The sequence below is a fragment of the Triticum urartu genome, chromosome 6A (genome assembly GCF_056163025.1).
Source record: "Triticum urartu cultivar PI428250 chromosome 6A, HENAU_Tu73, whole genome shotgun sequence".
NCBI classification, from domain to species: domain Eukaryota; kingdom Viridiplantae; phylum Streptophyta; class Magnoliopsida; order Poales; family Poaceae; genus Triticum; species Triticum urartu.
In genome coordinates, this window is record NC_141878.1 from 600,257,227 (window position 1) to 600,274,834 (window position 17,608).

Consider the following 17,608-nt stretch of genomic DNA (forward strand, 5'->3'; position numbering starts at 1 on the left):
ACGCCCCCAGGCCGTTCGTCGTCGTCGTCGCCGCCCCGAGCCTGTCGTCGCCCGCTCCCCGTCGCCGTCGCCCCGCGCCGCCGCAGGCCTTGTCCCCGTCGCTGCTTGCGCCGTCGCCGGCCTCCTCCTCGTCGCTGCGTGCGCCATCTCCGGCCCCGGCCCGCGCGCCCTCGTCATCGCCGTCGCCCTGCCCCGCCCCATTCCTCGCCGCCGAACGCGCGCCCCCTGCCCCGTCGCCGTCCTCGCCGCCGAACCCGCACCCCTGCCCCTCCCTTGGTCTGGCCGGCGCCGCCCCTCCCCTGTTTTTTCATATGCTTGTTTTTTTCAGATTATATATATATATATGTATATATGTTTGTATGTTCTCTGTGTATATATGTATATATGTTTTGCTTTTTGCTTTTTCATATATTATATGCTTGTATTTTGCTTTTTTATAAAAATGTATATATGTTTGTATGTTCTCTGTGTATATATGTTCATATATGCAAAAAAGTTAAATTTATATATTTAGAAAAGGATTATCTATATATGTTCTTTGATTTAGTACATTTTAGGTTAGTTTCATTTTTAGAAAAATTTTATATATTTAGGAGAGGAAAAGGAAAATAAGAAGAGGAAAAAGGAGAAGAAGAGGAGAGGAAGAAAAGGAAGAGGAGAAGAAGAAAGGAATAGAGGAGAAGAAGAAAAAAATAGAATTTCTATTTTTTTCTTCTTCTCCTCTATTCCTTTCTTCTTCTCCTCTTTTTTTTCTTCTTTTTTTTCTTCGATCTTCTCCTCTATTCCTTTCTATATGCAAAAGTTACAATTTTAGAAAAGTTTTATATATGCAAAAGTTACAATTTGAGAAAAAGAAGGATAGGAAAGAAGAAAATAAGAAGAGAAAAGAAAGAAGAAGAGGAGAGGAAAAGAAGAGGAGAAATAAATAATTAACAAGAAGAAAAAAGAAGAAAAAGAAGAGGAAAAGAAGAAAGGAATAGTGGAGAGGAAGAGAAAATAGAATATAGAATATTCTATTTTCTCTTCCTCTCCACTATTCCTTTCTTCTTCTCCTCTTTTTTTCTTCTTTTTTTCTTCGAGGGTCGTTATGGGGTCAAGGGTCGAGGGTTTCAGGGTCGAGGGTTCGAGGGTTCTATAGGGTCTAGGGATCGAGGGTCGAGGGTTCCAGGGTCGTCTAGGGGTCGAGGGTTCCAGGGTCATCGAGGGTTCGAGGATCGCCGAGGGGTCGAGAGAGGTTTCCTAGTGTCAAAGTATTGAAGAAATCCATGGCTTCATCATTAGCCGGAAGTAACCAGGGCATGTTGGTATGAAGTTCTGCAAAGTTGTTCTGGAATGGAGTCCCGGATAGGATAATCCGCCTTTTGGTACGAATTCAGCAAAGGCCTTCCAAATAGCGATATTCGGAAGGCTCTTGCTGAACTTTGTACCAAAAAGCGAATTATCCTATCTGGGACTCCGTTCCAGAACAATTTTGAAGAGCTTCGTACCATCATGTACATGTTACTTTCGCCTAATGATGAAGACATGGTTTTGTTGAATCCTTTGACACTTTGATGAGCTTCGTACCGAGGCCAACTTGCTACGATCATTCAAAAAAATGAAAAACAAATATATAATACTCTTTCCTTACAACTTCAAGTGAGTGTTACTGTCTTGTGCATATTCGGTTTCCCTTATATATTAGTCCAGGTTATAGTAATGTAATTGATGAGTTATGCATGCGTGTGCAGTTTTCACTATATTCTCCTAGAGATTAGGCTTGAGCAGGGAGTAGTAACCGTCTTGGACTCTAAACGAAAAGATCCCCAGGAGTATGCGGACATGACTGAAATCCTCAAGAAGTTAAATCGATCATTATCCACCATATCGGCAACTTTGTTCATTTCCTGATATCAAGTAATTGTTTTCTTTGTCCGGCAGGGTTTGGAGAAAATTCACCAAAACAGTTCCGGGACTGCCGAAGGAGCTGGAATTTAGACACCCGAAAGTAAGTACTATAGTAGCATGTTCCGCGCATCCCCTAGTGATTCAAGCGCTAGTTTCATCAATACCATTTAGCATTCTTGCTTATCAGTTTGTTTGACCTCTATTTCTTGTAAAGTGGTTGTGGCAGGAAAAAGGGAATGATTTCTGTGGATACTACATCTGCGAGTCCATCCGCCACACGACCTGTGAGCGGGGCGGGTACTCTGACGAACAATATGAAGTACGTAAATAACAACATTCACAATTTTATTTTATTACCATCATTTGTATTGAGTTTCATTCATTCATATATATATGTATTGACCCCCTTCTTCAAATTAGATGTTTCAGAAGTGGGATGAACTCCTAGCACTAGCTCGCATGCGAGCAATTCAAGAGGAATTGGCGGCATTCTTTCTTGACCAAGTGATCGTTGAAGACGAAGAATACTATGTGGACCATGAGTCCGTATGATTATATTTGTAAGAGATAATTATTGTATATATGTAGCCGGTAGTGTCGGATAGATATACGAGAACTTGTTGTTCGACCAATCTCTCGGAGGAGGAGAGGTGGTCGATATCACTTCTCTCTGTATGCATATATGTTCATGACGATTTTCTGTTTCCTTCGTTTGCTTACTAGCTAACTAGCGTGTCTAGTCCTCTCTATACGTATGTATAGTACGTAGCGTCGACCAAGCACGGACGTAAGAGAGGACACTTCTCTCTATTAATTATAGCTAGCTAACACAATACATGAAACACCTAAATTAACCCCCAAAACCTCCAACCCCCCCCCCCTTTCAAAAAAAAAAACAAAAACCCTAGCCACAGAAATGCTGACGCGTGGATGCCTATTGGTCCCTGCCTGGGCTCTGCGCACTGCCCACGTGGAGGCCCATCAGTCCCGGTTCTGGATTGAATCGGGACTAAAGGTACAGGGCATTAGTACCGACACATTAGGAACCGGAACTAAAGGCCCTTACGAACCGGGACTATAGGCCCTTTTTCTACCAATGGTAAAGGACATGAATACGAATTCGCTTGTTTGGATGCTCATTGTATTGGCTCATGGAATCACAGTGAGGTTTCAATATCAAAACATGTTTGGACGGGAAACTATGGAATTGCATAGTGCTTTGTTCTATATGCATCAAATCACAATCTCAGCAATCTTAGTTCAAAAATGGCTTGCAAAATCATACTTTTCTCGTGATAGATACAAAGGTAAACAAGATTGATACAGAAGATTCCTGTACAGTTCAAATCATGATTACTCCAGATTGATGTACATGAGTAAACTGTATAGAAATTATACAGGAGTAAAATGTACAGCAATCATAGTTAAACAAAAGATTAATCATGTACAGCAATCATGATCAGATACAACAGCATGATTTGGTGGCAAGTTCAAATCATGCAGTACAGTTTAGACGAGAATAAGCCTATCTAGCCGCCGTTTAGTGCAGCTGTACTAAACACAAAATCACATCAAGACATGGGCAGTAAGCCAATCACAGTTTAGAAGACTTGGACTGCATAGTGTATCGTCCTTGAGGTAGAGGACCATCTTGGTACCGCTGCCGAGCTGCTCCCCTGACGAAACTGAAGAAAAATAACAGCTAGCTAACTGAAGATGTGCATCAGAGGGAGGAAGGCCAAGTCCCAAGCGAGGAGGAGGGGGTCCGGTGGCATGGAGGGATTCCGGAGCGGTCGTAGAGGATGAGGAGCGGCGGTGGACGGCTAGGTCCTGGCCGTGGCGGCCATGGGAGGAGGACATGGGGCGGCAGAGGAGACGGGGCGGCAGAGGAGATGGGGCGCCATGGGAGGAAGGGGAACGAGCTGCAGCGGGGATGCCGGTACCGGCGTAGGAGGAGGAGGAGAGCCGGCGAGAGGAGCTGCTCTGGGTGCCGCCGTCGGTGTGCTGCCATGGACACGGCTCGTCTAGCCCTTGGTCTCGCGCGGGGGAAAGAAAGCAGGTCTCGCGTGGGGATGTCGCCCCAATCGTTTTCTTATGCGGGTGTAGGCCAATTCGACCCAAATCGGAGTGGTGGGGGTCCGTATTGCGGGATGCCTCGGCGCGTGAGAGCGAATTCGCCTCTGTATCTGGACTCATTACAGTCTGACGTTTCGGTGTGCATCCAAACAACTGAATTGGCAGCGCAGCAATACCAAATCCAATTCGAAGGCTCAATACAGACATCCAAACGCAGCGTAAGTTGATTTTTGGTACTCACCGGCAGATTGACTTGAATGTGTGAACCTATTCCTAATGCATCTAGCTCCACAACGCTGACAGGATACATCTACCAGCCCACAATTAATTGAAACATGCAGACCGTCAGGTTTCAGAAGGTACACAAATGGGGAGGCATCACCTCAAATTAAGACTGGAGGCGGGTTACGTGCATGTTTCTTAAGAAGTCTATCTAGAAGTCAGAAGAATATTACCAGTGCATTAATGCACAAGAGAGCAAGGCATTCCTACAGAAACAACCTGAGCCTTCGTAAAAGAGCATCTGACCAGTTGAAAACAAAATAAAAAAGGAACATAATTCCAATAAATGGAACCCAGGGACCATATTCTTCTCCATTCTGAGTTCTGCTCAAGTCTCAAATGAATAGAAGCAAGTGCCTGGATGATAAATATTTACCTGTTGCCCACTTGTCAGTCGAGAAATAAGATGATGAGGTTCATGGCGAGAATGAAGACAAATCAATATCTTCTCCTTGACCCTACACCTGCTACTCTTGACCTTTGCCATTCCATTACCTATTATAGTTGAACTCATTGTCCAGGTCATCAACGTCTTCTTCCTCATCTCCCTGAAATCATCTGCTTGAATTCAGGGGCCACCTAAACTTTTTAAGCAAGTGCTGTACACATCAAATTAATTATCATGATTTATAAGCAGTCACAAAACTAACAGGATACGATGAGGATGAGTGAAATTTTATATATTGAGAAACAAGCATACTGACTAGTATGCTACAACTTTGGCTCGTATAAAGCAAGCACAAAGCACAGAATTCCATGTCTTATTTTCAGACACACATCACATAACAAATCGACAGGTTGCATCTATAGAGACAAACCTTTCAGCCTCTTGCATTGTCTTCACTGGGGACATCATTGGTTCCTTTCCTCGCGCTCGTATCACAACAAGGGCGGCATACAGGGAAGGCACGCTCATTACAGGCGACAATGACGCCACCGTTGGCTGGAACGCCTACTGTGTGTCCCCATATATTTGGCGGACCTGCTGCCCACTCGCGCCTTTTGCCTGCTGCTTACCCTGCACCGCATCAGTAAGATAAAAACAAGGTCAGCACACACCTTTTTTTTTGTGAATTGAGTAATGAGTGTGCAGAATGTGCTCATGCATGTTATTTCCTTTTTTTAAAGATAGTTACAACAGATGTATTTCTTCTCATGACGATTTTACTGGCGTGAATTGCCTTTATTAGATACGCCATACTATAATTCAGGTGTTGTGGCATGAAATCTGCATCACATGACTGTAGACAGACCATGCGACAAGCGTGGTAAAAGCAATCTGAAATTGACAAAAAAAAACATGACTCTAGACAGCATGCATACGAAATAAGGCAAGAGGGAAATCATGCCAATTGAGCAAGCACAGAAAAAACTCATCTGACTTGTATTTTTTGAGAAATCATCAAATATTTCTGAACCCCACAAGCCCACAACCATGGACGGACAAATCCGGGAAATCTACAAGCCCAACGCATAAAAAATTCATAAGAATTCAGGGGAATGTGAGGCGCTGTTGCACCTCCTAACATGGTGACCTAGATCCACCGACGCGCGCGCAGAACAGATCGGATGGCCGCCAACGTTCCGCTCCAGCGCCGCCGCGACGGGCGGGAGAGAGAGGCAGGAAACCCTGAGATCTGAGAGGGAGCGGAAAAGATTCCCACCATTTCCAGATCCCCTGCGCATGGGTTATCTCTCGCTGCTCCTCCCTAGTTTCATTCAGTCTGATACATGTTACTCTGCAACCAAAAGCATGTTAGCCTGTAAGTTCTCAGAAGCAAAGACATATGAGGAGGCATCATCTCAAATTAAGACCTCCTGCGTGGGTTACATACCTTGTACTTGTACCAAAAACGATGGGTCTCTTCCTTTCAATTTCTTGGCTTGCTTAGTTAGCTTCGGACTGCAAAACCATACTTGAAGCTTGTCCAGTGAAGCTGGGAAGCCCTCCTTGGGCGGCAGGCGGCGGATTTTCTTACAACCGTATATATGTAGTGTCTTGAGAGAAGAAAGGAAAGGTAACCCTTGAGGGAGGGACCGAAGATTTCCGCAATATCGAAATTCCAAATGTTGGAGGGAGGTGAGGAGGTTAAGCACTTGCTCTTGCACTTCTGTGAAGGTTCTCTCTCGTTGATCATCGCAGAACTCCAATGTGTGGAGGGTAGCGGCAAGGTGACTGCAAATGGGAGCAGTAAGCACTGCCGAGATGCTATCCACCATAAATTCTTCCAGCTGGAAAGAATCTGCATGCATCAATTTGTTCCTTACAATCTCTGAGAGCAGACCCCCTGCTATAGAGTTCTTCTCTTGACTCAAATACATAGCATTTACAGTCAATTTCTTGAGGTTGAATGTGATATGCAGATTGAACCCATCCATTGTTAGTTCTTTACAACCTATCAGCCTTAGACTTGTGAGAGACGTGAGGTTTGAGAGCAGACCCATTGACTGCATACTTGGCTCCAAGGAAATATCAAGTTCTCTGAGGGAAGTAGGGAAAGGTTTGATGGCATGAGCTCCTCCACCTACTTCTCCCTCGTGCCACCGAGAGAACAACTTCCCACAGCTGAATCCTGTAAATGATTGGAGCATCCTGAGGCTCGAGAGTCCTCCATCCTCCCCAAGCAGAAGTTCAAGTTCCTTACACTCTTTCATAGTAAATTGGGAAACAGCTGGGAAACACTTCAACATCTTTGAAAACAATTCACTAGTAATACATAACTCCTCTATGACAAGATTCTGAACTGAACAGAGGACAAGGTTGTCTTCCAATTCCATAGAGAACATGCGGTCACATTTCTTAAAATGTGCACTCGTCAATGAGTTTACTCTTTGGAGGTCTAAAAATGAAATATGCGACACATCTGTAATTTTCATAACCTCTACTTTATCCATATTGTGGAAGGCCAAAGCACCGCAATGCCCTTCAATAGTGAAATCATTTCCAGTGTATCGCATAACTGAGCTAGCATTCCTCAAACACATATTTGTTAGTGTAGTGCTGTGAGGCATGGGAGGCAACTGAGATAACTCGGGACAATTATCAATATCAAGACTGCGTAGGTTGGTAAATAAGTCAGAACCCTCCAAGAAGGGGAACCAGTAGAGAAGGGGACAATCTCCCAACTTGATCCTTTCAAGCCTTGAAAACAGATGGCTATTAGGTTCCCCGACCCACTTGACAAGTTCTGGCATACAACCAAACTCAATTCTCTTCAGGTGCATGAAACTTCTCTCTGTAACACCACTAAAGCCAGGTCCAAACACGTGCATCCCAACAATATTCTTCAAAGTGAGACTGCTGAGGTGCGGTATAGCTGATCAAAAGGTGGAAAAGTAACCCAAGATAGGCCCTCTAGATGGAGAGCTTCCAGCCTTTTTGTGCTAATGTCACCACACAACCATCTAGGACAAGGGCCAACACCAGGATTTACAATGCTAAGCACCTTAAGATTAGGGTGTGGTTGAAGACCATCAAGAACATCATCATATATCGTTTGGTGATCTGTACTCCAAACTAATTCCAGCACTTTCAAATTCCTTTTATTTTTCAGTTCAGAAGAACTAGCCTCTGCTTTGGACGCCACAGTTTCAAGATTACGTATGCAGAGTTCTCCTCCTAGCTCTCCCAATTCCCCAAGCTCTCTCAATTTAAACCCATCACCCTCTTTCCTAACATAGAACTCGTTTAGCTCCTGTAAACACTTCATCTTCCCAACATTGGGGATATTGGAATGGAGTTCTTTGGTGGAATGGAAATGACGTAAGTTCTCAAGGTGGCAAATGTCTTTGGGCAATATTTCACTTCCATACCAATATAGGAGGTCCAAAAATTTCAAGTGGTAAAATCTAGACAGTGTGCTAGGTAATGTCATTTCTTTTGAGCCATATGGTGAACTAATTTTAAGGTACCGGAGGTGGATAAGTTTCGAAAAGCTCTTGGGCAAGGATTTCGGAGTGTTCATTGATATAAATAATACTCGGAGAGCCTTTATTTCTTCAAATGCATCTTTGAAAATGCTAGCTAGTCTTGCATCATGTGACCCAAAAATCATCAAAGTTCGCAAACTTCTAACGTCTATCGTGCCCTTCAATATTTCCATTTTTTCACAAAAGTTTCATCATATATATTCTCTATGGTGATTGATAAGTGTTGAATCGATTGTGGAATGTCTTCGATACTAAAACTTGAACTACTTATATTGACACATTCTCGTGATGAAACATTCCTGGATAGTTCATGCAATAAATCATGCATCACATAGTATTGATCACCTGGCCAATCAGATTTCTTCATGAGAAAACCATTGTCTACAAGTTCATCTAAGTAATTTTTATCTTTTGACAGGATACCTATCGCGCTCCAAAATCTAGTAATTTCTAAATATCTAAACTTATAGTCTTCCGGGAAGAGTGCACAATATGAAAAACATTTTTTTTAATGAAAGGAAGGTAATCATAGCTAATTTTCAAAGATGGCATAATATCACCATCATTCTTTGAATTTTTCCACTCATTATTTTCAAGAACTCCAACCCAATATTCCCTAGAAATGTTTTTCTTCAATAAACGACCAACTGTATTGGCTGCTAGGGGTGAACCCTTTAGTTTCTTTGCAATATCTCTTGCGAGATTAATTAAGTCTTCTTTGTAATGCCTGGGTTTGCTATGACCAAATATACATGCCTCAAAGAACTCGAAGAAGTCATCAGGCTCCAAGCCATGCAATTCTACTGGATCAGTTGTTTTCACCGAATGTGCTGTAGATGGAAACCGAGTTGTGGCGAGAACCACACTGCCCTTGGTTTCCCCTTTTGTGAAGGGAGCTAATAGGTATTTCCAATCAGCTTCACTACTGAATTTCCAAATGTCATCCAGGACAATTAAAAACCTTTTGCACTTCAGTCTCTCTGCAATGGATTTTTGAAGCTGGTCTAAACTGGTTGTTTCAACTGTACAGTTGTGTTCTTCTTTTTCAATTGCAGGTATGCATCGAAGGATTTGCCGAGTGAGGTCTAGCACACGAAACTCGGTTGACACACATATCCAGACCTTGACAGTGAAGTGTTGCTCAACCCTTTTATCATTATACAAGTGTTGGGTGAATGTTGTCTTTCCCATACCTCCAGGGCCAACAAAAGGTAGAACAGAAAGGATTTCACCAAGATGTGTGTCACTGGTGAGTGCATTTACAGTTTGGTCAAAAATGGCACCCCTCCCATATAGTTTATCCTCTGTAATTGTTGAACCCGTTTGAGGCCGCGTGATAGCTCTGTTATTATTTGGGATTTTATTCAGAAAGTCAGAGACAGGATCACATAGGTTGTGTATGCTCTCTATCACTGACTTGATTTTGTTGGACATGGCAACTCTATCGAATTTCAACTTCGTAACATAGCCACCATCATCATGTTGTGAAGACGAGGAAGAAAAGGGTGCAAGCCAGTTACCGATGGTGCGACGAGCAGCATGGCGACTATGGCGAGCATGAGCACGGAGGCTATCACCAAGCTCCGCGGCTGCCTTGTTGGTGTCGTCCAACTTGTCCTGGATCATGAAGTAGTGGAGCTCATCCAAGGCATCCTCAGCCTCATCAGCCTTCTTGCTCAGGCCCTCCAGCAAGCTCTGCAGGCCAGGGTTACTGCTCACGTCCTTCTCCTGGGCCGCGTGCAGCAGCCCTTGCATGTACTGGAGCTTGTATCTAATCTTCTCGGAGTTGATGCCGAGATCGGAGCTGGCCACATATGCAGCCACCAAGTCATCGGATAGCTTATTCAGCACCTTGCCGACGAGCCAGCTTGCTGTGCCGATAGCCATCTCCATCTTCTCTGACGATCGTATGGCCACGCCCGCGTGTGCGTCGGTAATTGGTGTGTGTGGTGGGTGTATGGAGGGTATACCGTGAAAGAGAGTATGCAATGTGCACACACTTTGGAAGAGGCAGTGATGAGTCCTCGTTTTATAGTGTTGGTGCTCATATTCCAGTCAAATTAGGCTAGCTATACAAGACAGGTACCATTGGAGACCAGTCCATGTTAAGGTAGTGGCAGCTAGAAGGAACAAAAATGTCTCTTTCTTCCTGAGCTGGAGGAAGAAATCGGTGGCTTAGTACAGTCGGCAGCCAAACCTTGAAAGGATGCATGCTTATTTCTTGAAGATAAGGTGCTGCTCACTCAGTGACCTCTCCTTCGCTCGTTGTTGATAAGAAGATAGCTACCGCATGAATGACATGGTGAAGCAGGCAAGCAGTAATTAAGCAGGATGACGTTTCCTAGGCTAGATCAAAGCTTGAACTACGAGCAGCTAGTCGATTATTGTACATTAATAGAGCAACAACAACTATAGTAGACCTCGTGTGGAAGATGCCTAGCTTGATGATGATGGCTTCGTCTTGTGGCCAGCCAGCGGTGGTCTTGTCATATTCAAGCTAGTTGGGCAGATTCTTCTTGCCAAATGTTCACTAGACCAAGTAGGGTTCAGCGACACTGACAGTAGCTCGGCAGGTTCCTCCACTATAATTTCCACAGGGCCAAGTGGGGTTCAGTGATCCAAAAGGAAAGGATTTGATTTGACGATTCTTCGCCGTGAACTCCAGGGTTCGAGGAGGCAACCAACAGGCTGAGCCACAGAATTCTTCCAAAAAAATGACTAGAAGAGATCGATGCATGTTAGTGTAAGGTTTAAGCGTTCCTACTCCTCAACGAGGAGCCGCGTCGGTATTTATTGATATGAAGCAGAAACATCCTTGCCGTGGCGTACAAGGATAGAAGCCCGATCGCTAGGATTCAGGTCGTTACACGTTGTCGCTAGGAGAAGAGATAGATACGGGAGAGATACAAAAGAGATTACAATTGGTATTTATCTCTAATTCTAACACCCTCCCTTAATCTCAACTATCCTACATTAAGATTTCTCTTGAACTCTTCAAAAGGTTTGCTTGGTAGAGCTTTAGTAAAACCATCTGCAACCTGATCTTTGGAGGGAATAAACCGTATGTCCAACTTCTTCTCTGCAACCCTTTCTCGCACAAAATGAAAATCAATCTCAATATGTTTAGTTCTGCCATGGAACACTGGATTCGCAGAGAGATAGGTGGCTCCCAAGTTATCACACCACAAACATGACACACGATGATGTTTAATTCCCAACTCACTAAGCAATGATTCCAACCAAATGATCTCAGCAGTTGCATTGGCTAGTGACTTGTATTCAGCTTCAGTACTTGACCTTGACACTGTAGCTTGTTTTATGGCACTCCAGGAAATAAGGTTAGAGCCAAAGAATACTGCAAATCCTCTAGTTGACTTTCTGTCATCACTGCATTTTGCCCAGTCAGCATCAGAGAAAGCACTAACGAGGGTGGAATTAGAACGTCTGAACTGAAGGCCTAAGCTCACAATATGTTTTATATACCGTACAATTCTTTTAATAGCTGTCCAATGTACGGTAGTAGGTGCATGTAGATACTGACAAACCTTGTTAACGGCAAATGATATATCTGGCCTTGTCAATGTTAAATACTGTAGAGCACCTACTGCACTTCTGTACCTTGTGATTTCTTCATCTTTAAGTGGCTCTCCTTCAAAGGCTGAAAGTTTTTCTGAAGAAGACAATGGTGTAGGTGAAGGCTTGCAATCCTTCATCCCCATGCGAACTAGAAGTTCAGTGGCATATTTCTCTTGATTAAGTACTATGACATCTTGAATCTTCTTGACTTCAATGCCTAGAAAGAAGTGAAGATCACCAAGGTCCTTTAAAGCAAACTCTAAACTCAGGTCATGCAAGAGAGCATTAGTGGCACTTTGTGAAGAACTTGCAACTATAATGTCATCAACATATATCAATACAAATATAACTGTGTTTGCCTTGTTATAAATGAAAAGTGAAGTATCAGCTTTAGACGCAGCAAAACCCAAACGCCTTAACTGAGAGCTTAACCTTGAGTACCATGCTCTCGGTGCTTGTTTCAAACCATAAAGTGCCTTGTCAAGTTTGCAAACGTGGTGAGGTGCCTTCTTTTCTGCATACCCAGGTGGTTGTCTCATGTAAACCTCCTCTTCCAGAACACCATGTAAAAATGCGTTCTGAACATCTAGTTGTCTCAAGCTCCATCCCCTGGAAACAACAATAGCTAGCATGAGCCTAATAGTTGCAGCTTTAACAACGGGACTAAATGTATCTTCATAGTCTAAGCCATAACGTTGCTTAAAGCCCTTTGCAACTAACCGTGCTTTATACCTGTCAATTGAGCCATCTGCCTTCTTCTTTATTCTGTAAACCCACTTACAATCAATAATGTTTTTACCTCTTGGCTCAAGTACAAGATGCCATGTCTTGTTTCTCATAAGTGCCATGTATTCTTCATCCATTGCATTTTTCCACTTTGGATCTTCAAATGCATCCTCTAATTTTGTGGGTTCTCCTGTAACACACAACATGCCATATTGTATAGTCCCATCAGTTCTAATCTTTGGATTTCGTATACCTTTTTATAGCCGAGTCATAACACGTGGAGCTGGCTGCGGTGAAACACGGCGTGCAATCTGTTGTACAGAAGATGGTGTAGAGGCTTCAGTCGCAGAAGATCCTGGTGAAAAACTGGACCCGCTTTGCACAAAAGATCCTGTAGCCTGCGGTGTGACTGAAAGAGTCGCTGCATCCAGCCTGGTGCCCATAGAAGATCCCGGGGAGCTGCCCTGCACATGTGCGGGGGGCTGCGATCCCACGCCAGATGCGCCTGCCGATGCGATTTCTGCCGCTGTCGCTGTCGAGGCCCCGCGCGTGGGACGCGGGATGGCACCTGACTTGGCGCCCACTGATTGATGCGAATCAACTCTGCCTGGCGCAAAATCCCGAGCGTATCTCCGCGTGTCATCCAAGGAGAACTGGCGCATAGGAGTTCCAAGAGACAGCAGATCTCCCTCGTGTTCTGCGCCAGCTTCGTCCAGTTCTGGCACATGAAATATTGGATCATTTTCCTCAAAAATTTATCATTTTTTGCATCGTTTTCTGTATCGTCTTCGCCTGCATTTGCTGCATGACCCTGCACATCAGTAGACACAGTACAAGTGCTAGTAGGATTATCAGTTGGGTTAGCACAATCATCGCCCCCATGATCAAAATTTTGGAGATTTGACGGAAGGGGTAGAATTTCTTTCCTAAGGAGGGCTCCGGCATTTGGATGAAGGTATTCAAAAGGAAATACTGATTCATCAAATACAACATCTCGTGATATATAAACCCTTCCTGTGGCAACATCTAGACATTTGACTCCTTTATGAATGGGACTATAACCAAGAAACACACACTTCTTTGAACGGAAAGCAAGTTTGCGTGTATTGTATGGACGGAGGTTTGGCCAGCAAGCACAACCAAATACACGAAGGGATTTATAATCAGGAGTAGTGCCAAAGAGGTGTGTGATGGGAGTCTCAAAATCAATGACTTTACTAGGAAGCAAGTTTATAAGATATGTGGCAGTCAAGAATGCTTCATCCCAGAATTTGAGTGGCATGGATGCATTTGCTAGTAGAGCTAACCCTACCTCAACAACATGGCGATGTTTTCTTTCGGCAGAACCATTCTGTTGGTGTGCGTGGGGGCATGAAACATGATGTGAAATGCCAAGTTGTTGAAAAAAGAGGTTCAATTTTTTGTATTCACCTCCCCAGTCGGTTTGCATGGCAATGATTTTAGTGTTGAGTTTTCGTTCAACAAGGTTTTGAAAATTCTTGAAAACTTGGAACACTTCAGATCGTTTCTTGAGAAGATAGATCCAAGTAAATTTGCTATAATCATCAATGAAGCTTACATAATATGAATGTCTACCAACAGAACTAGGAGCTGGCCCCCAAACATCTGAAAAAACAAGCTGTAGGGGTGCAGTGGATATGCTGATAGATATAGGGTATGGTAGTTGATGACTCTTAGCCTGCTGACATGGATCACACACAGACTCAATGCTAGACTCATGACTATGGGGAAGTTTATTTTTACTAAGAATAAACTTAACAATAACTGACGAAGGATGACCTAATCTGCTATGCCACTTTGCTGAAGAAGGCTTGACAGCAACAAAAGCTTGTTTATTCGATGATGATGAAGAAGATATGAGTGGATAAAGACCACCCACGCACTTGCCCCTAAGAAGTACCTTCCTCGTGTCCAAGTCCTTGACCAAAAAGAAATAAGGATAGAATTCAATGAGAACACGATTGTCAAGGGTAAAACGATGAACAAAGAAGATTCTTTGATGTTTCAGGCACATATAAGACTTTTTTTAGATGCAAGTTTTTCATGGGGGTATTGACAATTGAACTACCAACATGAGTAATTTCCATACCAGAACCACTCGCAGTGTGAATTTGATCTCCCCCACGGTACTTGTCTCTGATCGTCAGCTTGTCAAGCTCCCCCGTGATGTGATTTGTAGCTCCGGTATCCGCGTACCAGTTGGTGTCGATGCCGTAGGAATCAGTGGCAACGTTGGCCTCCTTCTCCTCATACTCGTCATCTTCATAACGATCCCAACACTCACGGGCGCCCCCGCGGTGATGCTTGAGGCAGATTTGGCACTCGGGATAATCCCTGTAAGGTTGGCGTTGCTGCTGCTGTGGTTGTGGACGACCGCCTCGAGCTCCTCTGTTACTGCCGCTTGTAGCAGAAGGAGATCGCCTCCCTCGGCTGCGACCTCTGCTGCCGCGTGCACGCCCCCGAGGCTTGTACTGGCCATGACCGCGGTAGGCCAGATTAGCGGACGTGTGGAAGCCGCCTTCACCACCATCACCGAGCATCTCTAGGCGCTGGTCGAAGGCGGCGATCTGAGCAAACAGCTCGTCGACGGTGATGACAGATTTGACAGCTCCGATGGCCGCCACAACTGGATCGTAGTCCCGATCCAATCCAGCAAGCACATAATCCACCATCTCAGGATCTGTGACAGGTCGTCCTGCAGCTGCAGGCTCATCCCCAAGGCTTTTCATCTTGGACATGTAGGAGGTACTGGACGTGTTCCCCTTCTTTGCTGTGGTTATGGCGATTCTCAGGTTTGTAATTCTGGATTGAGATTGCGATGCAAAGAGGGTAGTGATGCCAGTCCATAAATCAAAAGTATGTTCCTTACCAACAAATTGGGCGAGGACTTCTTTGGAGAGGGAGTTCAGCAAAAAGCCAAGAACTTGTTGATCCTTTGATAACCATGGTGCGTATAGTGGGTTTGGCACCATGATGGTAGTTTTGTCCGACTGCTGCTGCTCCACCATGCGAGCGGGCGCGGCGTCGGTTCCATCCAGGAGCCCCGTGACCTGCGCTCCTCGCAGGCCGGGCATAACCTGGGCCTTCCACAAGAGGTAATTCCCCTTGGTGAGCTTCTCGGTTGGTGGAGATCCGAGGTTGAGGACGACAGGTGCTGAGGAAGACGACATGGTGATGGAGATAGGTTCTCGTAGCTAGATTGGGAAGAGAATTGGCTATGTATACCATGTAAGGCTTAAGCGTTCCTACTCCTCAACGAGGAGCCGCGTCGGTATTTATTGATATGAGGCAGAAACAGCCTTGCCGTGGCGTACAAGGATAGAAGCCCGATCGCTAGGTTTCAGGTCGTTACACGTTGTCGCTAGGAGAAGAGATAGATACGGGAGAGATACAAAAGAGAGATTGTTGAGATTACAATTGGTATTTATCTCTAATTCTAACAGTTAGATCATGACAGTTTTTTTTGTCTGAATCAGAAGAGTTTCACTGCTTTTTCAGTTTTGGCACAGGCCCCCGGTGAGAATCATGACAACCAGCCACGAGATGAATAATCAGTGGCCTTATCTACCTAGTTTCATTTGATTCTTTTTTAAGTCGAAATGTACGTATGATCAGTGCCCTCTTCACAGAGTCATTTTTGTTGGGTCTAACCCTAGACGAAGGTAGAAGAAGAAGTGCACGAGAAAGAGAAATTTTCTCGCGACGTACGCCCGGCGCTCAAATGCCCTGGTTTTATCTATTTCTCTGGACTAACCAGCCACCAAATCGCAGGAAGGCAACCAAACTGACGCACACCGACCCACCATGCAAATTAAGCACATATCCATGAATCGGTGTGTCTGTAGATATTAAAGGTGATGGTACACTACTAGGGAAAATCCTAGTAGTAGCGCGGTTTTTGAGACTATAAGCAGCACGGGCAACCGCGCTACTACTACGGCGTTATAGCTAACTATTAACAGTAGTGCGGTCTGCACCCGCGCTATTACTATTGACTATATCAGTAGCGTTTTTTCAGAATGCGCTACTATTAATTAGATGTAGCAGTTTCCTAGCCCGGCGCTAGTGCTATATCTTTCATTATCCCCCCCCCCCCCCCCCCCCCCTCACTTCCTACCTCGTTTCAGTTTCAATAAACTGCAATTTCCAGATATACTAGGTACTACTAGATATCAATTTCATAAAGCATTATAGGTACTAGATAGTACTCCCTCCGTTCCAAATTACTCGTCGTGATTTTACTAGATAACAATTTCATATATAGTCAACATGCATCCTCAAGCAGTATTAGGTGATATCGACGACGATCATCATATGTAGTTCTAGATGATATCGACGACGATCATCATATGTAGTTCTACATGATATCAACGACGATCATCATATGTAGTTCTAGATGATATAGCCACACACACATATGTAGTTCTAGATGATATCGACGACGATCATCATCCTCTAGCATGGGCGGTGGGTGTTCCTGATACTAATTAGGATGGCCTGTCCAACACGAAGATTCTTGCCAACAAGGAATCTGTTCCACCCAACCGAGTTTAAGTGTGTGCGACCGTCTGTGTCCATGCGGTAAGTACAGGTGGTGACGGAGCCCCTTGCGGTAAGGCGTAGTCCAGCTGAGCCTTCTTCATCAGGCTCGATACCACAACTCATAGATAGGCTCTTTGGCAATTTCTGAATAAGAAAAACATATCAATTAATAAATAGCCGCGCACATATTCTTGCAAATATATTTCTATTAAGTATAGATTTCTACACTATCAAAAGACACAGTACTACACATTTGTAGTAAGCATGAATTCTACTAATAAGTATATATGGATTATCTACACTATTAATAGTTCCTTGGATTCTACACTAATAAGCATGTGATCAGACTCTACACTAAAGCATATCATTGACTAGATTCCACACAGCATATTATTGGACTCTACACTAAGCATATCATCGGATAATTTGCATTTGTAAGTATAACATACCATATCATGCCGATCGACCATGGTACTTGTCAGGCGGGTCACGAATGGCACCTCGACAAAGTCATCACGTGGCGGAATTATGTCCCATAGGTTGCACACCTCCTCCTCGCTCAGCCTCA

At 44.2% G+C, this 17,608-nt stretch overlaps 2 protein-coding genes across 2 annotated transcripts; both read right to left on the reverse strand.

The window, feature by feature from the left end:
- Window positions 1-4,403: 4,403 nt before the first annotated feature.
- LOC125513861 (uncharacterized) lies at window positions 4,404-10,213 on the reverse strand. The gene is made up of 2 exons (XM_048679068.2): window positions 9,696-10,213; window positions 4,404-5,263 (listed from the first exon to the last, which is right to left on the reverse strand). The coding sequence occupies exons 1-2, from the start codon at window positions 10,066-10,068 to the stop codon at window positions 5,259-5,261; spliced, it is 378 nt and encodes a 125-aa protein (XP_048535025.2). The 5' UTR covers window positions 10,069-10,213; the 3' UTR covers window positions 4,404-5,258.
- A 925-nt stretch (window positions 10,214-11,138) lies between these two features.
- Window positions 11,139-15,668, reverse strand: LOC147967094 (uncharacterized). Its single transcript, XM_087531045.1, has 4 exons — window positions 14,588-15,668; window positions 11,794-12,667; window positions 11,416-11,562; window positions 11,139-11,262 (listed from the first exon to the last, which is right to left on the reverse strand). Exons 1-4 carry the CDS (start codon window positions 15,666-15,668, stop codon window positions 11,139-11,141), a joined length of 2,226 nt encoding a protein of 741 aa, XP_087387171.1.
- Window positions 15,669-17,608: the final 1,940 nt, after the last annotated feature.

What these genes read in the sequence shown, in the direction of transcription:
- LOC125513861 (XM_048679068.2), bottom strand. Translation starts at nt 10,068, where the DNA reads ATGGAGATGGCTATCGGCACAGCAAGCTGGCTCGTCGGCAAGGTGCTG.
- LOC147967094 (XM_087531045.1), bottom strand. Translation starts at nt 15,668, where the DNA reads ATGTCGTCTTCCTCAGCACCTGTCGTCCTCAACCTCGGATCTCCACCA. An exon ending in TCACACTGCGAGTGGTTCTG is followed by an intron (nt 12,668 to 14,587) that starts GTATGGAAATTA and finishes TGTGTGTTACAG; the next exon opens with GAGAACCCACAAAATTAGAG. An exon ending in GCAACTGCTGAGATCATTTG is followed by an intron (nt 11,263 to 11,415) that starts GTTGGAATCATT and finishes TGTGCGAGAAAG; the next exon opens with GGTTGCAGAGAAGAAGTTGG.